The following is a 26249-nucleotide window of genomic DNA, read 5'->3' as shown; positions in this document are numbered from 1 at the left end:
GTACTTCACTTGTCTTGTTACACTTGATGAATGAATGAGAGCCTTTCATTATGTCTTCATTTGTGCATCATTTTCTCACACCCTAGCCTTCTCTGTCTCTCCCTTCACCATGTTTCTAACATGGTATCAGAGCCACCTTCCATAGCTGCCACGTCACCCTTGCTCTAACCCTAATTTGTCACCCTTTCCCTAACCCTAGTTCTGCTTCAGCCTCTTTCCTTTTGCAGCTGCCTCATCTCTTCTTGGTCTAACCTCTCCACAGCCCTGCTGGTCGGCTTGTTTTTAAGAGGTGTGTGGACATGTGCTGCCGGTAGGCATCTCCTTCAAGTGGCGCTTGTATACGTGCTGATTCGGAGCATTTCCATCCTCATTTTTAGGGTTTTCAGGCCGCTGCAACAGAGCTGTCCATTTACATGAGTTTTGGAGCTCTCCTTCGCCGAAATCAAGGTTTCTGAGATGCTGCTGCATAGCCGCCTTCAACAGAGCATTTTCGAAGGTTTTCAACGCCAAGAACAGGCTTCTGTTGTTGCTGCTGTATAGTCGGCCACTTGACGGCTTTCTCAGCAGCATTTCGAGTCATTTGAAGGCATTTACGAGCTATTTACAGCACTCCAGCCCACGACTTGCTACATGCAGATTTTGGACCTCTAACTGCTCCAAAACCCTGAAAGTCGAATTTTGCAATATCTGCTTAGATCTTCCAAAACTTTTAGGGCTTTTTGTAAGAAAATGTGAAAAGCCCTAAAATTTTTCAAACCCTAATTTTTTGCTAAACCCTAATTTTCAAAATTTAGGGCATTTATGTTTTTTGCATCCCTTGAGCTGTATTGAAGTCTTCTGCATGCAAACATTTGGGGATTTCTCAAAATTCATGTAGTTTGATTACTATCTTGTACATTCATTTGGGCATTTTGCCTCCTTTGGGCATAATTGCTCAAATTTGAAGATCTTCACATTCGGTGACTGTCCGATCGGCACATTGAAAGTCATGACATGATCTCCCTTGGTAGTTGCTCCTATGAACTTCATCGACACGTCATTCGAGGCATCCTAGCGTGGTTCTTCACCGACATACCTCTTTGCATCAAGATGTGCACACTCTTGTGCGGTAGCTACTTCGGGATCATGGGTTCTCTACCCTTGCTATGCATAAAATGAATCAAAATATTTCTATGTTTGAGTTAAAGGTTCTTTGCCTTGTAGTCCCTCTAAAATAAATGTTTGAAGAGTCAATAAGAGGTCCTCTGCTTTGGGTTGTCCCCCAAAAATGATTGTATTGTGTTTTCTTTGGTTGATGGTATCGACCACCGCGTTCAGAGTAAGGGGGGATGACGAGTGATGGTTTGCCCTTGCCGGTCGCAAGTTGACTGAGAAGTCACTATCACACGGGAGGTGTTGGATAGTTGGACTTGCTCTTTGCAGTATTGCGGTGGAGGGGGGATCGGTCTACTCTTGCATGTTGGGTCTCACACTCTTTACTCTGAAGGGGGGTGTTGGAGATATCATAGTCAAAGAGCGTGTTAGTGTAGTACTAGGTAATCTAGTACTAGACTCTAGTTTGCGTGTGAGTCTTGTTTGAGTGCCACGTGTCATAATGGGACTTATCCCATATGCACTAGGTGCTAGTGTGTGAGTGAGTAGCCTATATAAGGCTTGTACTTCACTTGTCTTATTACACTTGATGAATGAATGAGAGCCTTTCATTATGTCTTCATTTGTGCATCATTTTCTCACACCCTAGCCTTCTCTCTCTCTCTCTCTCTCCCTTCACCATGTTTCTAACAAAGAGTATATGCAGAATTCTAAGGCAGCTCCCATATTTTCAGATTTGCAGAAGCCTTCTAGTTCAAATTGCATAATGGGCTGTTGTGGTGCTAGAACAGGATTTATTTAGTGCCAAACTCAAAATATAGACAGTTGGTTTTGCAAGAAATGCACTCCTCTCCCATGGCTGGACATGCAAGTGTCACTAAAACATATGAAAGAATCAAGTAGAGCTGTAACTGGGAAGGCATGTGGAGGGATGTGGTTAAATACGAGGCTGAATGCTTGCCTTGCCAAGAGAATAAAGTGGACAGCAAATTACCCGCAGGTCTCTTGCAGCCATTACCCATTCCAGAGGGCAAATGGATGCACATAGCAATGGATTTCATCAGAGGATTTCCTTCTACAGAGAGGTGATGGGACAACATCTTTGCTGTGGTGGATAGAATGACAAAACAAGCCCATTTTGTACCCACTAAGATCCGGTATTCAAGCATCGCAAGCTGCTCGGCAATTCATTGAGCATGTCTTTAAGCGTCATGGTTTCCCTCAGGAAATTGTTAGTGACAAAGATGCAAAATTTATGGGTCACTTTCGGCAGGAGTTATTTACAGCAGTGGGTACTTTACTCACACCTAGCATTGCTTACCATCCTAAGACTGATGGACAGTCGGAAAGGGTGAACAAATGGGTGGAGGAATATTTGAGGCAATTTTGTCGTGATACTCAGAAGTCTTGGGATAAATGGTTTGCACTTGCTGAATTTTGCTACAACAGTACCAAGCATCTCTCCATTGGCATGAGCCTGTTTGAGGCAATGTATGGATGCAAGGTCGGGATGCCTTCTTCGATTGTTGACATGGCTGTTAAAAATCAGCAAGCACGGAATGACTTTGGAGAGGATGGATGCCCTTTGCAGTTGGCAAAAAAGAATATCAGGATGCCCAAGCCAAGCAGAAGAAATATGTGGATGAACGCAGGAGATATTTGTCTTTCAAAGAGGGAGATATGTGCATTTGCATCTCCATAAGAACCGTTTTGCCTCGCTGAAAGATAATACCACCACAAAGCTTGCTCATAGGTATTACAGTCCTTACAAGATCATCCACAAGGTTGGAGAGGTAGCATATCAGTTGGAGCTACCCAGTACCTCCAAGATCCATGATATTTTCCATGTGTCTTTGCTGAAATCACATGTGGGATAGCATGTCCATGTTCTTCCCGAGTTGCCACCTATGGATGAGGAGGGCCACATCCTCTATGTTCTAGAGCGCATCGTGGGTTTCAGAGACCATGTACTCCGAAACAAGGTCTACATAGAGTATCTTATCGAGTGGCGGGGACTCCTTGAGGATGAAAATTGATGGCAATCAAAAAGCATTGTCTAGGACCACCCCCATCTCCCACCAGGCTGATTAGTAGTTGTTGTTTGCTGCATTTTTTGGACAGCCATGCTGTGAAATTTTGAGGGCAAGATTCTATGGGAAGGGATGGCTGTAATGAAGGGCAATTTAGAGGACCTTTAGAGGCCTCTTAGGTGGGAAATGTGGAGGGGCTATATATGTCCCCATCCACCCCTATTTGTACACTTTTTGATGTGACATCTAATCTTATCTACTCCCTTCTCCTTCCTCCTACATGCTGCCGCCTGCCACCCCCTCAATGGTATCATTAATAAAAAGAATATGGACGTGCTTTCCATATTTTACATCAGCACTTTGGTGGACCAAAATACATCTTCCAAGTGCACTTTTAGCCTTTAGGTTGTTTCTTACCTTAGATGGTGAAAATTTTCAATCAAGATTATTTTAACATTAAACCAATTCCCACCCATTCAAAAATTCATGACTTGAAAAGAAATACATTCATTTTCATCTAGACTAGCCCTGAATGAGACTAGTTAGTCTTAGTAATCACCATGCACATTTTGGTTTAGAAACATTACCTTAATTAAAACGGTGTCCTCTCAAAGAAATGATATCGTATTGATAATTTACATGTTGAGGAAATTGGTATTGTTTAGGTGCATATTCACAACCTATTGATTGGTGTCTTTTTTCGTTTAAGACAAGCAATGTGTGTAATCTTTCTTGAAGCTTTCACAATTTAAATAGTTGAGAAATATGAGAATCTACTACATGGAATTAGAAAAGGACAAGAATGAGAGGGCACTAAGGCACCAAGACAAAACTCTTATTCGAAAAGTTTAAGGAAAGAAATCGTTTTTAATGTGTAATGCCATCAAATTCCTCTAGAAAAGTAACCTCAAAAGATGAGTGAAGGGGAAAAAACACGACGTTCCCTTTAAGTCCTTCAAAGGGATACAATTGATGAACTTCTTTGATAAGCTACGTATGGAGGGCCTTCAAAATCGGAAGCAAACCAAGGAATATCTCTAAAGAGTAGAAGCTTATGATTAGAGGTGGTGAATATATGTCATTTGCATTATTTCTACAAAGAGCATGGAACCAAAAGATAGCTCACATTTGCTAACACAGCTTATGATGTAGGAACATTTTTATGGCCTTGTAAATACATTTGGTAGCTCATGAAAAACATGTGATTGTATAGTTTTAAAGTGAGTTAGTGAACTTGTAAGTGTGGAATTTCTAGAGGTAGGAAAAGGTGACCATAATGAACGTTAAAGAAATCAACTTGCTGGGGGAGGAACAAAAGAACCCACATGTTGGAAAGTCGCACCCACCACCACCTTTCTATCTCTTATTTTGTCTAGTCTCTTCTCAATTCATTCGGAGGTGTGTACATGGAAGACATCTCATTGTTAGAAACATGGTGTGAGTGAGAGAGAGAGAGAGATAGGCTAGGGAGTGAAGAAGTGGTACACAAATGTGGAATCCATGAGGCTTTCATTCATTTATCAAGTATGACATGATAAGTGAAGTACAAGCCTTATATAGGCTACACACACACACACACATTAGCACCATGTGCATATGGGGTAAGACTTAAGTCCCATAGTGACACGTGGCACTCACACATGACTCACACACATGACTCCAAATACATTTGGTTTAGAGGGACAACTCAAGGCTGAGAACCTTTATTTGACTCGACACAAACACACAAACACACATAGAGCTAAGTACAAAGACTTTGTATAAATGGATGCTTAAGTATGTGTGGGTGTGTGGATTTGTATGTGTGAGAGCATACTTTTACACTATGGTCTACACCCACTGTTGGGCGCTGATGACGTCAGTGGGGATGTCATAGTAGCTAGTCCCTGCTATGCATGATGGAGTTTATGGTTCTCAATCTTATGAGTGACTCTCATGAGATTGAAAGTGCACTATGTTGTGTTTTTAGAGGATGAGTTTGGGAATGTTCTTGGATTCATCTAGGTATACAGATAGAGCTAAGGATCATCTACCACCTCAAAGAGGAATAGATCATGCAACATATCAGATGAAGCTTCCTGCTGATGTCCAGTAGATGTAGTATAAATATTCTTGAGCTTGTCCAGGTTCTCCTTGGCTGAAGTAGCGAGGTCAAGGTGATGAAGCAACTTGTTGACCAACCTCACACCAATAAGCGCTAGTGCTTTGTCATGTTGTTCATCCCTATCTGAAGGTAGAGTTGATGAGTCTTCACCACGACTCCATAGTGTCAAATTGAGGTAGCAAAGGCACCAAGCTGAAATGGATAACCAGCCAATAAAGGAGCTTGTGTAGCGCTCTGAAATGAATCAACAGCATGAGAAATGCTTGAATAAATGTGTCTAGTAGCTGATGGATGCCCTCGGGGGTCCAAAATGCAAACCCTAATGGAAAAGCAGCAAGAACACTCTTGGAAAGGTATAACTGAGTGAATCCAAGTCAAATAACAGCAAGTAGAGACCCTGAAGTGCAGAAATGAACCAATAGAAGAGCAGAAATGGCAGCAAAGATGGCAGCTGTGCAGAAACCCTAAAAGGTTAGAAAGCAGATGAAAGGAGACAGAAACGAGGCTGAATCTGAGGCAGAAATGTGCAGGGCTGAGGCGGCTGCAGGAAGAAAGGTTTGAGTAGAATTAGGGTTTTGGATTCGGGTTAGGTATAGGATGACGTGGCAGCTATGGCAGGGTGAACCTGCTCTGATACCATGTTAGAAACATGGTGTGAGTGAGAGAGAGCGATAGGCTATGGAGTGAAGGAGTGGTACACAAATGTAGAATCCATGAAGGCTTTCATTCATCCATCAAGTATGACATGATAAGTGAAGTACAAGCCTTATACAGGCTACTCACTCACACATTAGCACCATGTGCATACGGGATAAGTCCCATAGTGACACATGTCGCTCACACATGACTCACACACATGAACTAGTACTAGAACTCCTAGTACTACACACCAACACATCACATGACCACTCTCATTGGCTATGATATCTCCAACACTCATGAGCTGGCTCATGCTAAGCTTATTGCAATTGTGAATAGAAGCTATGAATAGTGTACAATAACTACAGCTCTCTTTTGTTGCTGTGTATTGAAGCTACGTTGGGCGTTTCTCAAGTGGGGCGACTTGTTTGCGACCTTTGTTTGAGTGTTCTGAGAGATAGTATGCATTTGATAGTATGGGTATTGGTTCTCCAATACTATGAAGCCTTTTGCCAAGATGTCTTGGGTGAGTGTTCTTTAGATCGAGGCTAAGAGTTTTGTGAAGTTTGAGTGTGGAACTATGCTCGGTTGAAGTGCATAAGATTTTGCAATTCTCGTTATTGAAAAATAGTAACTATTGGTGCTCCCTTCTACACAATTTTCAGTTTGAAAATATGCTTTGGTAGGCACCTTAGTCTATCATAAAACAACATTTTAGAAAAGTTTGGTGGTAATTGAATGTATTCATGTGAAGTTGAGAGAGAGAGAGAGAGAGAGAGAGAGAGAGAGAGAGAGAGAGAGAGAGAGAGAGAGAGGTCTATGAGATTGGAAAAACTAGATATAATGAGCTGAATAGGTGGAATCTCTAAGGGGGCATGTGCACCCAAGACAAGGACATCATAAACATAAAAACACTAGTACAAAGTGTGAGCCCTGGAGAAGGATGGAAGTTTTTTGGGTGGCATCATGATGGTGGTCCTCTGTATGCTGGCAAAGGAGTTGAGTCCACGAGAGGCTCCATTGATGTATGAGGCTGCAGCAGCATAAAACCTATGATAGAGCATTGGCGACGGTGAGTATGTGTGATCTGTGGTGGTCTCCTAGTTGTGGCCTTGTGTCAGACAAGTGCCACTGTCACACCGGTGAGTCATGTCTCTGGTTTGGTAACATGGAGGGAAGATCTCAAGCTTGATCTGTGCATTGACACATTGACGGATCTGTCATATCTCTCGCTCTCGGCCTCGGCTACGCCCTCCTCTTTGGGACTTGCTGGTCCATGCTATCCGTGTGGAAAATCTCATTGAGCATACTCTTAGTGGAACCTGCTTGGGTACCTTGATCTCGTCTATGTGCCTTGAGCAACTGATATATGTGTCATATGGCTTCATGAATGAAAGTGGCTAGATATCCTTGTCATATTTCTCGCTCTGGGCCTCGGCTACGCCCTCCTCTTGGGACTTGCTAGTCCATGCTATCCGGCTGGAAAAACTCATTGATCATACTCTTAGTGGAACCTGCTTGGGTACCTTGATCTCGTCTATGTGCCTTGAGCAACTGGTATGTGTGTCATATGGCTTCATGAATGAAAGTGGCTAGATATCCTTGGTTTGGATGAGACGAGGCTGTAGAGGGGTCCGAACCCATCCCCTGAAGAGACAATGATGACGACGTCGGATCTCTCAGAGCATTTGAAAGCAAAATGCTCCTCTGACTCAATCTCTTGTAAATCACATATGGTGCAATGCGGTCCTCTCTAGGTCTGCCTACTGCCCTACACTCGTCTAGTCTCAGTGCATAGCTGTTTTGAGGAAACACGAAATTGCTTGATCCAAATCCTGAATGATTGGGGAAGATGGATTTGTATGTAGTCGGGTGGATCGATGAAGCTCTTCTCGAATATTTGTTAAGTAGTGGTCTCTCTAGAAGCTGCGCTTCATAGGAAGCTTGCTAGGGGCTAACCGGGTCTTGAATGTACGCAAGTCTCAATGCATAGCCGTTTCGAGGAGACACAAAATTGCCCGATCGAAATCTTCAAAGAGTGGGAAAGATGGATCTGTGTGTGGCTTGGTGGATTGATGAAGCTCTCCTCGGATATTTGTAAGTAGTGGTCTTTGTAGAAGCTAAGCTATACAGGAAGCTGTTAGGGACTAACCGGGTCTTGAATGTGCGTAGCTGTATGAGATCCTCTTGGATAACCTGGTTGGCCTTGTGTTAAGTGAGTGGACCATAAGGGGCCTCAAGGTTATACTGAATGGGGGCTCAGGGGCAATCTACCCATATGGAGTCCCATACTTTCAAACCATCTACGTGTATAGACGTTCCAACGCACCTCGGATCACGCTTTGTTGCTAAAGTCATGGATGAGGATAAGGCCAACCATGGTAATGAGTGTCAGCTTGAGGTGGAGGAATCATAATCCCTGACTCGGTAGAGTTTATTAATGTCTTTGAAAGACCGAAGGGTCTATGAGATTGAAGAAAATTCAAATAGAAGCTAATGGGGATGGGCCACCAAAGCGGCCACTTGACCATTTGAATGTTGGAGCCATAGTTACTAGGGAACGCCGTTCCCTAGTAACTACGTTCTGCGAATCAAGGGGGAACCGGAATGTCCCCGGAACCTCCCCCCCCTCCCCCCCCCCTTTTTTTGTATTTGACTCTCTGAAAATTCCAAATTGGTATTTTAGAGCTGAAATGGAAAGTTGAAAGCTATAAAATGTTAGTTTCTTTCATTTTCTAGTGTGGTTTTGTCATATGATGACTTGTCGTATGATGTGGCATATGACGTGACCATTGATAGTCAATTCTCACAAATCCTTTCTATGGTATGAGTCTAATCCGAGAACTTTGCTATGGTTTTCCGAGAACTCACAAATCTTTTCTATGTTTGTGAGTATTTTGTGTGCTAATCCGAGAACATTGCTACGGAGTTCCAAGATTTCTTTTATGTAGCTTCCGAGCTTGTGGGCTGGCTGTTCCAATAGACTCATCAGTTTATGCTACTATCTCCATGTCTCTCCTTGATGTGTGCATATGCTCGTTATTTCAAGAGCACGTACTGTCATCTTGTATTTCCCCCGTCGGACAGATTTTGCGTAATCTTTCCTTTATTGGAATTTTGAGCCGCATCCATCTGCCTTTCTCCACTTCTAGTTCATGTGAGCTATTCCTTAGTTTGCACAGACACACACACACACACACACACAGAGAAGAAGAAGAAGAAGAAGAATATATTATCGTCCTCTAAAGACCAAAAATCGGCCTATGGGACCTGAAACAATACAAAACCTTACATACATAAAGACTCCTCCCTCAAAGGGGAGGGTAATAAGAGAAACTACCTTTATGTCTAGGTGAGTTTCTGTGCTTGAAAAGCTTAGAGAGAGAGAGAGAGAGAGAGAGAGAGAGAGAGAGAGAGAGAGAGAGAAGGTTGACACTTGACATATGATAATTAGATGTAATTGTGCTCGAATTTACTTAAACAGGGAAGTCCAGGGCAAGAGATGCAGCAATGAATGCGATCCAATCACCTCTCCTTGACGTAGGCATAGAGCGGGCCACTGGGATTGTTTGGAACATCACAGGAGGCACAGATCTCACATTATTTGAGGTCTTTTTTACAAGCTCTCTGCGTGTGTAATCTTGTTTCCATAATGTATTTCGGGATGTGTACATCATGAAACAGTTATCGGATTGTTGTCCTTTTTCTCTTTGCTGCACTTTGTTCTGATGTCTTATTTTCAGCACGAATTTACAGAGCCTGATACAGTGACTGTGTGGCAGGTCAATGCTGCAGCAGAAGTCATTTACGATCTGGTTGATCCTAATGCCAACTTGATATTTGGAGCTGTCGTGGATGAATCCTACAGTGGACAGGTCTGAATAGCATTGATTTTTTTACATGAGACTTGCACAAATGAAAGGCCCACCAAAGGCCCATGCATGTAGTATTTAAGGAATGAATCGATGGTCATGGATATGAGTTGTTAACAGTTAAGAGTAGGGTCTGTGGCCATGTTCATGGTTAAGGGCATTAGTGGATGCCTTTATCTCATAATCATTTCACTTGTGAATGCATGCTTCATAATAGTGGAGCTCGTTTGTGTTATGCTCAAGCTGAGGTAAGGTGACCTCGGAAGGGTTAGTGGACATTTTCCTTTAGAGGATCAATGTTTGTAAATGGTCAAAGGAATCAATGTCAAGGTCCTTGATGAGGGTGACAAGGCACTGACTAGATGGGTCTAAGGCTGTGGGTCTTAAATGCATTAAATGTGTAAATGTGCCTAGGGGCAAGTGAATTAATTGATATCCCAAGAGAGGGGTATAATAATGCATTTAAGAGGTACCCTAGAATGATGACACATGGTAGACTGGGAATTGTGGGCTCTGTGGTCTAAGCATGCAGGTACTTCAATGTGTATGAGTCTTTTGAAGTCAAGTAAGAGAAAGAGAAAGACGATCTTGTCTCGATGTGTGATTCTGAGTTCGTCTTCCAATTTGAAAAAGAAATCAGTTCCATGCGTACGAACGATCTGGAGAAGAAATTGTCTTCCTATCTAGAGAAGACATCAGATCCAGCGTACGAACGATTGGACCTTCTCAAACGTCCTCTTGCAAAACACTTCGATCTGCAAATAATGGCGTATTAAGATAACGATCTGCCGCTTTAGCCCTATCGATGGTCTTCTTTGAATAAGGAATGTCCAAGATATAGCGATGGGCTGAATCAAGTCCATGAGTGCAAAAGCGTGCAGGGTGTTTGTGGGTTGACGCTTTTGGAAAATTTTGATTCTTGTGAAGTGTTGTAGGCTGTAGTTGTTTTTGGAACTATGCCTTTATAGATGCCTTTTGCAATTGTGCCATCGAGAAAAGCAGTTAGTTGAGTTTGCAGGAATTCCTTAGCATAGGAAAGTTTTGCCAGTTTGCATTTAGAAACGTGTCATATTGAAGTTCCACACCATTGAGCATTACTTCCAAACACACTCCCAACTGTCTTCCAGCTTGCCGTTGTTGTGGATGAGAAAGACCCCTAGCAGAAAAACTCAATCAACCCAAATGGAAGCTGAAGAGGAAGCTTCTAGGGTGGATCCCGTAGAATCGAGAGTCCAGTCGACCTCGCAGGTGTCGCGCCCAGCAGGCCATACACTGTCTGGTTGAATTGCATTATTGGAATTACAAAGGCACAATTGAAATTCGAAATCCCCACGTCCAACATCGACAACTGTAAGTTTCCACGATCCCCAAACTGATACGTAGATAAATAAAAAACAAGAACGAAGAAAATGGATAGAAAGCTCCTTGGTAGAGGTAATCTACTATCAAAAGAAACGTTGAGTGTCCCCCGTGATTCAAAATTTCGTCACAATCAAAGAGGTGGAATTTGTTCTCATTGCCTTGCAATAGATTCTAGCTCAACAACTACAAGCAATTGTAGGGCAATCTGAGCTCAGGAAATTGGTTCACAATTTGTCTACTAGACCATCTCATGAAGAGAAAGATAAAGTTCCAATGAGCCTGAAACCAGTGTTCATATACAAATGGGATGAGGCTTTCACCATTTGTGAAATCAGGAATGATATGAAGAAAATCCATGAGGTTACCCACATGTTTAATAAGACAGTGGATAGATGGTGGATAAAACAACAGAAGGATGGAGTGACATTCACTACTTGGGAGGGGTCCAAAAAAGAATTTAGAAAACACTTCTTACCTCTTGATGAAGCATCTTGAGCTTGGGATCAATATAGAAATCTTTGTTAGAGAAATTTATCAGTAGCTGAGTATACTGATAAGTTTAGGGAATGTGTTATGAAGATAACAGACCCTCTTCCTCAGTCGGTTCAAGTAAAGGATTTTATTTTTGGCTTGAACGACCGTATTAAGATGGAAGTTCGGGCTAAGTACGCGAACACGCTAGATGAAGCAATTGCCATAGCCTTGAACTATGAGGATGCCAAAGGAAACAAACCAAGTGGGTTTGTGCAGTTTGAGATTTGGTATGAGTACTCGAAGAAAACTGGGTTTAAGAAGAAGTGGGTTAGCAAAGGGAGTGCCTCACAGGCCAGTTGGTGACTCCTTCTAAATCAAGTACCACCATTGGAGTGAAAAGAAAAGTAACACCAATGGCAGCTCGGGCTTGGTCGAAGTCTTCTTTGATCCCAGAGTAAAAAGAAAAAGCGAGGAGAGAAGTCTTGTGTTTTGGATGCCTTCTGCCTCAGTAGTGGAAAGATTGTCCATGAAACAAGGATCGTCGGATGGCTGAGATGGTGATCGCAGAATGTGATGTGGAGATGGAAGGAAGTCCCAGAGCAGAACAGATGCAGATTCAGCTAGCGGGATCTTCTCAGAGGTCAGACCCTGTTTTGTTGTGTGTGTCTATTGCTAAGCTAGTAAACAATGTAATAATATCCTATCAAAGCCCGCAGTAATAGGATATACAACCTTTAACGATAGGGAGTAAATTAAGATGAAGTGGCAAGTAGCCAATCATGACGTCATTGTGTTGTTTGACTCAGTGTCAACCCACAATGTAATTAACTTCAAGCTTGTAAAGAGGCTGAAATTAAAGATTAGCCCATCTGACTATGCATATACAGTCAGGATGGCAGACGGAAGTTCAACTGAAGTATGGGACCAAAGGGCTATCTAGTTGAAACTTTGAATTTATGACTAAGCAGAGAAGCTTGATTACAAAGCTTGCTCACGCAGATATAGCCCTGGGTAAGGCTTGGCATTTTAAGAAGAATCCATCCATAGATTGAAAAAACCACATTTATCAGTTCAAGATGAATGATGTGCTGTATGTCTTATGAGGTGAAAAGGATATACCTCAGGGACCGTTGGTTTCCGTAATGGAAGTTCGAAAAACTCACGAAGATTTTTCGTTTCTTTGTACAATATCGGTAGAGCCAATTGATGATCCTTCGGCTAGCACTGATGTTACCAAAGATGGGGAGATGGCCAAGTTGGCTGATCAAATAGCAGAGGAATTCTCTGACTGTTTTAGGAATGAGTTGCCTTATGGATTACCTCCAGATCGGAATGTTCAGCATAAGATTGAACTAATCCCGGTAGACCTCCCTATAGGTTAAGTTTTACCAAAGAAGCGGAGGTGCGAAGATAACTGGAAGAATACCTCAAGTTGGGGCAAATTCAGCCTAGTTTCTCAACTTTTGCTTCGCCGGTGATATTGAAGGAAAAGAAAGACGATACTTTTTGCCTCTGTAAAGATTACAGAGCATTGAATAATATCATTGTTATGCATAGGTATCCAATGGCTCGGATCGATGATTTGCTAGATGCATTACATTTGCCATAATTTTCGGCAAGATAGATCTTAAGTATGGCTACCATCAAATCTTTATTAGAGCTGAGGACGTGCATAAAACCGCTTTTAGAAGCAGGTTTGGACATTATGTATTTTTGGTAATGCCGTTTGGACTTACCAATGCTCCGGCTACATTCGTCATGCTTATGAACGATTTACTACGCCCGTATATCGAAAAGTTTGTAGTATATTTTATTGACGATATTCTTGTTTTCATCAAAAGTATTATTGAGCATCACGAATACTTGAGAATAGTGTTCAGTACTTTGAGGAAAGCCAATCTCTATGTAAATAAAAAGAAAACTGTACTGTGTATGGTAAGACTTGTATATTTAGGATTCATTATTACTCCTGAGGGGGTGGAAATGGATCCAAAGAAAGTGGTTGCGATACTGACTTGGCCTATTCCTCAAAGTTTGATCGCTTTGCGATCATTCTTGGGATTTGTCCAATTTTATCGAAGGCATATGAAAGGGTATTCCGAGATAGTCTTGCCATTGACTGATCTGACCTCAAATAAAGTACCTTTTATATGGGGACAGAATCAACAAGAAAGTTTTAATGCCATAAAACAAGATGTGATCTCCGAACTAGTGTTAAAAATAGTTGATCCCCAAAAACTGTCTTTCATTTAAACCGATGCAAGTGGCATTGTGGTAGGAGCAGTTCTCCTCCAAGAAGGAAGGCCAGTATTCTTTGAAAGCAAGAAGCTTTCTTCCTCTCAACGAAATTGGCCAACTCATGAAGTAGAGTTGTATGCTGTTGTCCATGCTTTGAAAACATGGAGACATTATTTGTATGGATCAGAGTTTTATGTTGATGTTGATCATGATACTTTGAAACATTTCTGCAAACAACTTGACTTAAGAGGTTGCCAAGCTAGGTAGACAGAACTCATGCAAGAGTTTAACCTGACGTTTTGGTACTGAAGAGGGAAGGATAATAAAGTTACTGATGTGTTATCACGCATTATGCATAATATGAGTTTCATGGTATTAGAGAGTGCTCTAATGGTTGAGATAAGAGAAACTCAAAAGATGGATGAGCTCATCCAGAGCCTTTGGCCAAAGGCTCATGCGCTTAAACCCGGGGAAAGATGTGACCTGGCATCCAGAAAAGATCAAAATTATGCAAGATATATCATAAGAGATGGTATGCTGAAAAGAAATGGCAAGGTAGTAGTACCTAATCATAATGACCTTAGGCAGAGAGTTTGGCTGCTTACTCCTCCTCCTCCTCCTCCACGCCTACTCCTCATCCATGCTTGCTATTCCATTCCTTCTCCTGCTCCACCATATCAGTTGCTCCACACGTATGATCTCGTGAAATGAGATTTTTTTGGGTCAAAAATGAAAATACATATTCATGAATATGTGACACATTGTTTTTTGTGTTAAGTAAGGCAGAACGGGTGAAGCCACCCAAACTTTTACAGTCCTTGGAAATAACACTAGGTAGGTAGAAGAGCATTTCCATGGATTTTATTGTAGGTTTGCCTACGACACAAGCTAGATATGATTCTATCCTAGAGATAGTTGATTGTCTTACCAAGATGGTCCACTTCATTCCAACTAGAGAGTCTTTTAATGCCCCGCAAGTGGCGGATTTTTTTATTAAACATATATTTCGTCTACATGGATTACCCAAATCCATAGTGTTAGATATGGATGTTAAATTTACCAGTCATTTTTGGATTGCAGTGTTTGAGACACTAAGGACTGAGTTGGGACTGAGTAGTGGGAATCATCCAGAAACAGATGCTTAAGCTGAAATAGTCAACTAGACTTTAGAGGATGTTCAGGCGGAAATAGTCAATCAGACTTTAGAGGATATGCTTAGCACATATGTTTCATTGAGGCAACATACGTGAGACAAGTGGTTGCCAGTGTTAGAATTTGCCTACAATGATAGAAAACATTTCTCTATAGGGATCCAGCTCAGATGTAGGAGATGCTAGCACTTGGGAGAGCTAACATCTGCTAGGCTATGGATAGAGCAGCTAAGGCATATGCGGATGAAAACAGATCCGGCGTTAGGGAATTTAAGAAAGGAGAAAAAGTTTTTCTCAGACTTCCTTCGCACTCCAAGTCTTTGACTGTAGGAGAGTGTGCTAAGTTATCACCCCGATATTGTGGGCCGTGGTTAATTCTAAAAAGAAGAAGGTGGTCTATAAATTAGAAGTTTTTGCACGCAGATGGCTCACTAATCGAGGATGTTGTTTTGTTTCAGGAGATAGAGGATAATGCAAGGCACAAACCAACAAGAATCTCGGACCGAGGAACAATGCAAGTACGCAATTGGAAGATACCCACGTTATTGGTTGCGGGGCATGGTCTACCTCTTTTAGAAGCTACCTGGGAATTTGTATACGAGTTGTGGAGAGCGTTCCCAGTCTTTATCATCGAGGACGCTAATGCCTGAAGAGGGAAGGAATGTTACGCTCAAGCTGAGGTAACATGACCTCGGAAGGGTCAGTGGACATTTTCCTTTAGAGGATCATGTTTGTATTATATTTTATTGGGCTTCCTGTAAATGGTCAAAGAAATCAATGTCAAGGTCCTTGATGAGGGTGACAAGGCACTGACTAGATGGGTCTAAGGCTATGGGTCTTAAATGCATTAAATGTCTAAATGTGCCTAGGGGCAAGTGAATTAATTGATATCCCAAGAGAGGGGTATAATAATGCATTTAAGAGGTACCCTAGAATGATGACACGTGGTAGACTAGATCCATCTAGGGAATTGTAGGCTTTGTGGTTTAAGCATGCAAGTACTTCAACATGTATGAGTCTTTTGGAGCTTGCTTGGTTACAGAGGTTGGCTGGGTGGAACATTAAGTGTGCCATCGCCCGTGAGTCCAAGAATCGCGTTCAGATTTCAAGTGAGAGAGTTTAAGCGTAACAGTTTGCACAAGGTGTTATTCTAGGGATTAGAGATCGCTTTACCATGTGGGAACATGCGTGTAAATATGCTTGCAATTTGGGAAAAGCTTCAATTGCCTATTTAACTCAAAGTGGTGAAGAACACTGTTGTCTGTGCCTAGCATGCATGTTTTTTGTCTGCAAGAACTTGCAAGAATAGCCAAGTTTTTGGAATGTGATAATGTTTGTTTACAGAGGAGTTACATAATCTAATGTAAGTTGACTACTGGCCGCAAGTCATGTGACTCATTGTCAAATGGTTGCGCAGTCTCGCATTGTGCCATTGCCACTCCTATGTAGCATGGCATGGTGCTATCTTGTGAATCAAAGCCAAAAACCAGGTCCTTATATTGGTATTACAATAGTTATGTCCTCGTTTTGTGTTTGAAACGTGTATACATCAAATGGTGAAATATTAATGTTAATCCAAAGGGCTTCCCAACGTTCTATGGACAATCCAGCACAAATCAAAGAAGACAGTGATTGCACTTCTGATCTCTTGGGTGTTTTCATCTTTTCTCCTAATTTATCGTGCCTTGTCCTCTCCCTTCCATGTCCTGCTAATTATATCCCCTTTCCCTCAACTGTCCCTCATTGGCAGGCCTATTGATTGATTAGTAGACATTAAAACATTATTATTATGTTATACGCCAATGGTGTAACATGTATTTGTATTTGTGATGGACACCGACCGATTTGTTATGGCGGTGGATCATCTGAGTGGATAGGACTAGTCGAGCTGGAGCCACTGCTTCAGACGGCATCGAATTTGGACATGTGATACTTATTCTATTAATAAAAATGTGCACACACGTGTCTAGGTCCTAGGGGCAATAGGAAGGGAAGGGTGCATTAACGTGCATTGAATGGTAGATGCATGGGTCATAGGATAAGGGTAGGTGTAAATGGGAAGACGGAACTTGAGTGATCTCAAGGGACATTAATGAAAGGGTATCACCCTTTCATTGTGAATCTCATGTAGCATTCTCTCTAACACATTGCATTCATCCGTCATCTCTCTTCCACCTTGCATGTAGGTCGAAAAAGAAACAAGTACTCTCATGAGGGCGCTCTTCCCCATTGGAGGGCCAATCGGCATTCAAATTCTGCATGCATTGCACACATTTGCATTCTCGAAAAGTGTGGATTAATGGGGTAATTTGTGCCATCAAGCTTGTTCTCAGCCCCAAGCATTCCAAACAAATCATCCTTGCTGTCAGCCATAGTGCTGAAATTCAAGCCAAAAGACCAGTTGACAATGCAAAGGAGAGGAGGGCAACCTTCAAAACCAACAGGCAAATTTCTGCTCAAGCTTCTAAACTTTTTTATTGTAAATGCTTGGCTGTCTCAAGGTGTACTTGCTGCAAAAAACCTCCCAAAAGGCAACACTAGGCCTTCCAAGGCAACACGGGGCCTTTCCACAATGCCAATGAAGCAAAGAAAGGATTGTTTTGCAAAATTGAGAAGGAATCATTTATTGCCTGTACGGATTGGTTTAGCATGTGTACAAAGCATTTTAATGCTGTATGGAGACATGTACGGATCTGTTTTGGAGCATTTATTGCTGTACGGACCTGCCTCGGAGTTTGTGCCAGCATTTGAAGCCTCTTCTCAGCCTGATTTGTTCATTTGGAGACTTGTGCTTGGGTTTTGGAGCTTGCTGCTGCCATCCGGAGACCTCTCCTTGAGCCTGTTTCCTCTCATTTGCTGTCCTTTTGCCTTGGGCTGCGAGATTCTCTCCATTGGATCCCTTTCCACTCATTTCGAAGTGCTCTCCTTCTTGTGGGATCACATTCTCTTATTGTAATTCTCATTTCCAGCCTTCTCTTAGCAACCCTTCATTGCCATTTGCTGTCCATTTCACCTCTTCTTCAAGGGTGACTATTTGTGCTCGCATTTGCAGCATTTTCTCTACTGCATTTTTTGGGGCTACATCATTGGGTAAGCCTCTATTGCATTGGTTCCCGTACTGCAGCTGACAGCTCCGTACGGCTAATAAATGCAGCCACATGTAGTCGGTACAGCTGTACAGACTGTATGGATTCCGTACAGTACACGTGTGGAGGCGGCTGTGCTGTAGCAGACTGAAAAGCACAGAAAATGCGGAAGGAGTCTCAAAAAACATCAACCGTACACACAAGAGGCGCCTTTTCTGGAGGAGCCCCAGAAAGGTGTTTTCTGGCGATGGAACTGCTTAGAACAACCTCAAATTACTTCAGCTTGCAGTAAATGCCTTCAAGATGAGCTGACCAGCAAGTGGCAAGGAGAGAATGGCTGCCAAACAGCTTGGAAAAGCTGTCAATGACTGAGGGGAAGGATCCCTAACTTGCTCTGATGCCATTGTTGGCTAGGGCAAGCAATGGAAGCTCAAGAATACAAGGAATGGAGGCAAAAACGAGCTGCTGTAACGAATTGCTGCAAAACTGAATGAGAGTATAAGAGACACCCAATATAACGAAATCCTAGGACAGGGTGTCCTAGACTAAGTGCCCTGATTGGTACAAGCACTAACTGTACCAACTGTCCTAACTGCCTATAACTAGGCGTACAAGGCACATACCAAGGAATGAGTGGCACCTATGGATAGCCCATAGAATGGCATATAGCATGTTCCTGCTCAAGTGGGATACGCTGAACTGAATATCTAGCAATGTATTGCAGCGATAAATAAGGCATCCCACAGCCTGGCTGTATACAACATGCATCAAGAGGTTCAACTGCATCCCTGCATGGACAGCCTCAACCCTAGCTCGATGGGAGTTGAAATAGGCTTGCAGTCCTGAAAGTTGAACCTATGTAACAATCCACGAATGTGTTTTGACTTTTGAGCAAAATGCCTTCATTTATTTGCATATATTGAATGCCCTAATAATAGTGTACCAAACCTAGACGTCTCAAATGAAGCTTCAAGGTCCTTGAATTCTGCAATTTTCTCTTCATTTGTGCGTGTGAGCAGCATATCATCCACATGCAAGATGATAATCAGCCAATCCTTTTTGTCTTTCTTGACATAAAGGGTATCTTCAGTTGGACTAGTTTGTGTAGACCCTGATTGGTAAAAAGTGTAAGAATTTTCTCGTACCAAGCCTGTGGGGCTTGTTTCAGCCCATAAATTGCCTCATGGAGTTTGCATACTTTATGTTCATGACAAGGCATCCTATGAAAGCCAACAGGCTACACATTACAATTCTTTTTGCAAGTCCCATTGAGAAAGGCTGTTTTGATTTCCAACTGATGTAGTTTTCAACCAAAATGAGCAGCCGATGGGACAGCAAGACCTGATGGTGGTCATCCTGGAAGTGGGGGCAAAGGTTTCATCATAATCTATCGCCATTTGCTGAGAATACATGGCAACCAACCTTGCCTTGTACATGTCAATGTTACCATCAGATCTTCCTTTAACCTTGTATACCCCTTTGTCCTTATAGCTTTCTTTTCTATGGGCAAATCGATGAGAGTTTGGAGACGGAGAGAGCTGAAAAATGTGGGGTCAAGTTGAAATGAGATTACAAGAATGAAGTACAAGAGGGATGCTGATATGACAAAGGTTTAAAAGCCTAAGGTGAGTCAAAATTGACTGTACCATAAACTCAACCACTAATTGTTGTTAGGGGGGAAAACATGCCCCTAACCCTCCTAATTAACTAATAGATTGGCCGTTGGCTTAAATATTACAATATTTCCAGCATCCCCCCTGCAGTGACTGTGTCCTGGTGTACAAGGAGTGATCTCAACCACCAAATGGAAGTGGGCCAACAATATGTGGAAAGTTTGAAACTTTTCTTTGGATAGGGTCTTGTTGAAAGAATCTGCAACATTTTGATGTCTAGATCAAACTGATCTCTCTTGCATGTAACTGTCTCTCTCTCTTGCATAATGATAATGGATCTCAATGTGTTCTGTGCATCCATCAAACAGAGGATTCCATGTCACGGCAATAGCACTCTAATTGTCAATGAGTATGGGAGTAGCAAACTTGTAATTCCTCGACCAAAAGCAGGTCAAGAGGATGTCCCTGGACTTGGGAAGGTGTGCATACACTTTCAATTGTAGTTGTGAAAGCTGCCCCGTACTCAGCTTCACCAGATGAAGCTGCCAAAACTGGATTGTTTCTTGCTCAATCATGAAATGCATTAATTGCCAATAAAGAAACGATTTCCACTGGCGGAATGTCGAGTGTCATAATCACCAGCCCAATCTGAATCATTGAAAGCATGCAAGCCAGAGTCTCCCCCCCAGCATAGAGCAGACCACGAGATTGAGTTCCCCGCAAGTATCTGAAAACACGCTTTACAGCACACCAATTCTGTGTCTTTGGGCTGTGCATATACCTACTCAAGTGGGATACATTGAATGTAATATTTGGATGGGTATTCCAGGGATAAATAAGGCATTTAACAGCCTAATTGTATGCAACAGCATCAAAAGATTCACCTGCATCATGCATCAACCCTAGCTGCATAGGAGCTGAAAGAGGCGTGCAGTCCTGAAAGTTGAACCTTTGTAACAGCCCCTGAATGTATTTTGAATGTTTGAGTGCAGTGCCTTCATTTGTTTGCATAAAATCAATGCCCAAATTCAGATCAGATATCTTAAATGAACCTTCTTGAATTCTGCAATTTCTTTCATTTGTGCCTGTGAGCAGCATATCATCCACATGCAAGATGATAATGAACAAATCCTTTTTGTCTTTCTTGACATGAAGGGTACTCTCAGTTGGGACTATTTTGTAGACCCTGGTTGTGCAAAACTGAATGAATTTTCTCATACCAAGCCCATGGGGCTTGTAAAGTGCCTTGTGGTCCAGTTTGCGTACATTACGTTCCTGACCAGGCCTTTGAAAACCAACAGGCTGACTCACATACAGTTCTTCCTGCAAGTCCCCATTGAGAAAGGCGGTTTTTAATCCTGCTGATGTAATTTCCAACCAAAATGAGCAACCAATGAAACAAACACACCTGGTGGTGGTCATCCTGGAAGTGGGGACAAAGGTTTCGTCATAATCTATCCCCTTCTGCACTGAGAATAGACCTATCGTTAGATGATCTTTTAATCTTGTACACAGAGTTTGTCCGAATAGGTTTCTTCCCTATGGGCGAATCCACAAATTCCCATGTATTGTTTTTCACGATAGAATCCATTTCTACCTGCATGGCTCTCATCTCATGCTCATTATCTTGAGCATCCTTAAAACTGCTTGGTTCTTTTGTATCATATAGTGAACTCATGTCCAAGCTGAATCAACAAAGTTTGCTCCATTTGGTCCCTCTTGAACCAGCCCCTGTCCTAATGGAGAGAGGGGCTGAAAGTCTGCTGTCCTGCAAAGGTCTGTAACAGCCATCTACAAACTGTTTCATGTGCAGCCCTCTCTTCAATGACAATCTCTTGCACATCCTCATGTGTGATAGGCTGATCCTGGACTTGATCTGGAGCATCCAAAGGCTGTTGTGCATCATCATGTGCATATTGGATATTTTGATTTTCTAGTGGCTGCTCTAAAGTGCCTTCAATTGCCCGTGGAAGCAACCCTTCAAACACATCCTAATTGCCTATATGCAGGTGTCTGTCGAATCAGTTATGGATTGATTTGGGTTTTTTGCGGAAATCAATCTCTACTGATAAAATCCTTCTTGTTTGAAGATTTGTAGAGAGGGTAATCCTTGTTCTCATTGTCGTAGCCAACAAAAATATATTTAACTACCTTATTATCCAGCTTGCTTCTAAACTGACTAGGTATATTTGCATAGGCTACACAACAAAACACCTTGAGGTAGTCCACTTGGGGTGTTCTATTGCACCAAGCCTCAAACAGTATAACAGTTTTCAAGGACTTCATAGGGCATTTGTTCAAAACATGTGCTGCACACAGTATTGCCTCCTACCAAAATCTGTTTGGCAATCTCTTCCCTTTGATCATGCATTTGTCTATTTCCATTAGACACCTCTCAACAACACCATTTTGCTGAGGTAAATAAGGGGCTGTACGGATGCATAATTCCTCTTTCCTTCAAGAATTCTTTGGAGCAATTTAACATGGATTTTGAGATCTCAGGACGAAGACCTTGTATAAATGGATGCTCAAGTATGTGTGGGTGTGTGGATTTGTATGTGTGAGAGCATATTTTTATACTATGGTCTACACCCACTGTTGGGCGCTGATGACGTCAGTGGGGATGTCATAGTAGCTAGTCCCTGCTATGCATGATGGAGTTTATGGTTTTCAACCTTGTGAGTGACTCTCATGAGATTGAAACTGCACTATGTTGTGTTTTTAGAGGATGAGTTTGGGAATGTTCCTGGATTCATCTAGGTATATGGATTTTGAGATCGAAGGACAATACGGTTGCCTCTTTCAAGAGGGGCACAAATTCGGACCACTCTCTTGACTGATCCACTTCCATGACCAGGTTTGTGTTGGCCTCTACGTGACTGAGATTCAGTGACATAGAGAGACCCTACTGAGGCAACTCAGACAGAGGAGGTGATAGTGCCACGAGAGAAAAAGGTAGATCGAGCACAGCGACATGTGACAGATATCTACGCATTTGAATCGGCCCCAGCACATAATGGAGTGCAGGATTAGGAGCTAGCTTACAAAGATGCGGTGACCAGATGTGATGTAGAGGCTGACTGGAGCCCGCATGACGGAGGTCCAGCCTATCTCAGCTCTCCTCAGAGGTGACCGTCAAAATCGAGGTGTCACACTTGATATGGCTCACTGGATACAGAGATCATGGAGATCGTGCCCTTCTGCCATAGCGAGAGACTACTCGAGAGATACAGATATGAAGTATCCTTCCATGCCACGGGAGAGCTGCCATGGTACTTGGTTTCATATTTTGAGTACTAGGAGTTGTGTTTTTGAGCTCCTTAGCATAGCACTCAGGAAGGGCCCTAGCGAGCCCTTTGCCTTAGTCCATAGTGGCTTGTATGAGTTACTCTTTTGATTGTACTTTGTCTCATAGCCCCATGAAACCTCCCAAAGATATAAATACATCTTTCTTTCTTTTTGCACTGTGCACCCAGATTCATTCTCAGCCATAGCAGTAAATTGCTTGAAAAACTGAGAGACATCAGATGTTCCTTTCAAAGGATAGACCATGAAAGTCTGGCAAAATCATCTATGAAGGTAAGAAAATATAGATGTTGTGCCAAAGATGGTGTCCTGGTGGGACTACACACATCACTGTGTATGAGCTGCAATTTTCTCTCAGCTCTAATATATCCATCTCTAGGAAAGACATTTTTTGTGCATTTTTCCCAGTATTCACAAACATATCTAGGAGTCATCTCCAAATAAGGCATAGAGCTCCACAGAGACAACCACACTCAGGTAGTCCACCTTGGTTTCTTATTTGTACCATGCCTCAAAGGGAGCCACAGTTTTCAAGGCCTTGGTGGGGCATCTATTCGAAGCATGTGCTGCACAAATAATTCTCCAACCAAAATCTGTGTGGCAACCTCTTCCCTTTAATCATGCATCTGGCCATTTCCATAAGAGACCTGCTCCTCCGCTCAGCAACGTCTTTTTTCTGAGTTTATAAGAGGCTGTACATGATGCATAATCCCTCTTTCCTTCAAGAATTCTTTGAAGGCATCGGACATGTATTCCTCTACTTGGTCTATTCTCGAAGTTCACCCTGACTCATTCTCAATCATAGTAGCAATTTGCAAATGCTTGAAGCTCTGAAAGACATCAGCTTTTTCTTTCAAAGGATACATCGATGAAAATCTAGATAAATAATCTATGAAGGTAACAAAAATAGATGGTGTTTTGGTGGGACCACACTAGACGTATTGCTGTCATGGTTGTCCAGCCGCTACAAACTCTGATTCAAAGTGCGTATAGTGACTATTTGATAGTCTTTTTTCTCTATCCCTAACAATGCACTTATCATCTTGATAAATGACAGCTAAGCCTCTTTTCCCAAAAGAGGACACAGAAAGTAATCTTCTTTATCCGTGGCACATCTGAAGGCATGAATCAGTCTCGTCAACTGATGACAATAAAATCCTCCCAACTCCTTTCACACGGGATATGAAGGATTGCTTGCACAAGACACTCTTTTGCCAATAGGAGCAGGCTGCAAATCTGCAAATAAATACTTCTTGAAGTAATGTGCCTGGAAGCATCACTATCAAAGTACCGCATAGCATCGAAGGCATCACTTGCATTGAGTGAGGCAACCTCATGGTTGTGATGACAATGAGCCTAGGGGAAGGATTGTTGGAGTCCTGGTGGGAGGGTTTGCACAGAGCCTCGGCCCTCCCCCAATCCTTCCCCTTCATTGTATCCCTCACCAGCCTCTTCAGCAAGGGGTCTACTTCTTTGCTTTGTCAATGGATTCCTTAGGACTTCTACCAATTGGCCCTTGGAATATGCAAGATTTCCTGAACTATCCCATTTGTGGATATCACTTTTCCCAACCTTTGTCTGGGGAGGAGGGCTATTGCATGGACCACCCGGTTGATGGATTCCAATTTGTGACTACTGGTGTGGAGGAGTGGAGTTGGGCTTTTTTTGCTCCTATCAACCAAGGCCGTGCTAACGTTTCTTCTTGCTGCATCTCTTCTTATTGAAGCGGTTGCTGCTTACAACTCTAAGGTAAGCTGTCTCGTCTTGTGGTAATTCAAGGATATTGTTTGAAACTGAACATAGCGGGCACTGCCTAGTCCTACTGACCTTAATGTGATTTGGGACACAAGGGTCTTAATTAAATATTCTTCAATACGACCTTATTAAGAAATCAAGCATTTGTATGTGTAATAGTTTGCTAATGCTTAATCCATGGAGAGGATGCGATGGGGAGAGAATGGGAGAACCAGAGAGCCTCAACGAAAACAGCCAATCCGTTGTCATCACGATACACTGAGTTATGTCATGTTTAGAAGCAAAGGATGCATATGCATAGATTGTATCTTCTTGGATCTGCACTGGGTTTGCATAAAATATCTGGTTTCTAAGATCTCTCTTTTCACTATTTGGCGCAGGTCAGCATTACTCTTATTGCTACAGGATTTAAAGGGCGTGATGAATCGGAAAGGGCTGCGTCCAAGGCAAGTGTAGTATATTATTTGGTTAGAATGGGTTGACTATTTGGGAGCCCCGATACTTATTTTCCTAAACTTTCCTGTTGTTTTGTCTTTTGCAGCAAGTGTCAGGTCGGTTAACTGATGGTCGTCCTCCTGTTTCTCTTCCACCAAATTTGGGAAATGGAGCACCAATTGACGTACCGGACTTTCTGAGAAGACGTGGCCGTGTGCGTCGAACATTTTCCTAGGTACAGTTGGCTGTTCAGGGTGGTCTGGCCTTTTGCGATGTAGAATAGTAGGTGAAATTGTCAGGAACTTCCGAATCTCTTGTGTCTGCGGCTGCAAAGTAGAAGTAGCTAAATATGATGAGGATTTCCTGATGAGGATTTCCTGGGCGGCTAGGTAATGTTCGAATCCCTTGTATTGTTTTAGCATACAGGTGGTAGTTCTTTTTGTTTTTTTTTTCATTTTAGACCTACGATCTTTATTTTTTAATGGTAATCTGGGGGTCAGATGTGAATAAGTCCACAGAACATTGGTAAGTTGTGGTTTCCGTGCGGTACCTCCTTGAAACAGGAAAAGTGTGAAATTGTAGGGGTTGATTTAGTCCAGCTGTGCAGACTAAGTTTACAGATGGTGGAATAACATGCTCTTTCTTGCTCACTGGTTTCCTAAGATCCTCCTTAAGTGTTGGCTTTCTGCTCTTCTTTTGTCAGAACTTGTAATGTAGATCTTGAAATTTACCGATGTTATAGAGATTTTGTGCTGGAATTAGTATTTTGTGTATTTACAAAAGCATCACAGCAGTCTTGATTGGTTTGAAGGAGAATGCACTCGGTCCCTGCCTGAAGATAACTCCAGTATATGTTTTTAATTGCATTAGAGTATATCTGGTTAATTCTGATGTGCTTCAATCTGTATATTTATGTTGAACTCGCAATTAAACACAGGCAAAGTTCTGTTATTTTTTGATTAGTTCTTTTAAAATCTTCTGAAACCGTTTGGTCTTGAGGATTGCTTTAATGGCTAAAATACATGGATGGAATTTAAGCTCGAGTGCTGGCTCCTGTGGGAATGCGGATGGGATAATCTGGTTCCATTGAGG

At 42.3% G+C, this 26249-nt stretch overlaps 1 protein-coding gene across 1 annotated transcript in view; it reads left to right on the top strand.

Moving 5' to 3' along the window:
- Window positions 1-25806, top strand: part of LOC147890862 (cell division protein FtsZ homolog 2-2, chloroplastic-like) — a 34953-nt gene extending 9147 nt beyond the window's left edge. The window contains exons 4-7 of the mRNA XM_087389866.1: window positions 9350-9474; window positions 9648-9740; window positions 25103-25172; window positions 25268-25806. Of these exons, the coding sequence (XP_087245992.1) occupies window positions 9350-9474; window positions 9648-9740; window positions 25103-25172; window positions 25268-25392 (413 nt within the window). The 3' untranslated portion in view covers window positions 25393-25806. The remainder of the gene's footprint in view (window positions 1-9349; window positions 9475-9647; window positions 9741-25102; window positions 25173-25267) is intronic.
- The last annotated feature ends 443 nt before the right edge of the window (window positions 25807-26249 follow it).

The sequence above is a fragment of the Dipteris shenzhenensis genome, chromosome 18 (genome assembly GCF_047967505.1).
Source record: "Dipteris shenzhenensis isolate YYH24624 ecotype China chromosome 18, Dip_SZ_1.0, whole genome shotgun sequence".
NCBI classification, from domain to species: domain Eukaryota; kingdom Viridiplantae; phylum Streptophyta; class Polypodiopsida; order Gleicheniales; family Dipteridaceae; genus Dipteris; species Dipteris shenzhenensis.
This window is presented reverse-complemented; position numbering and strand designations above follow the sequence as displayed.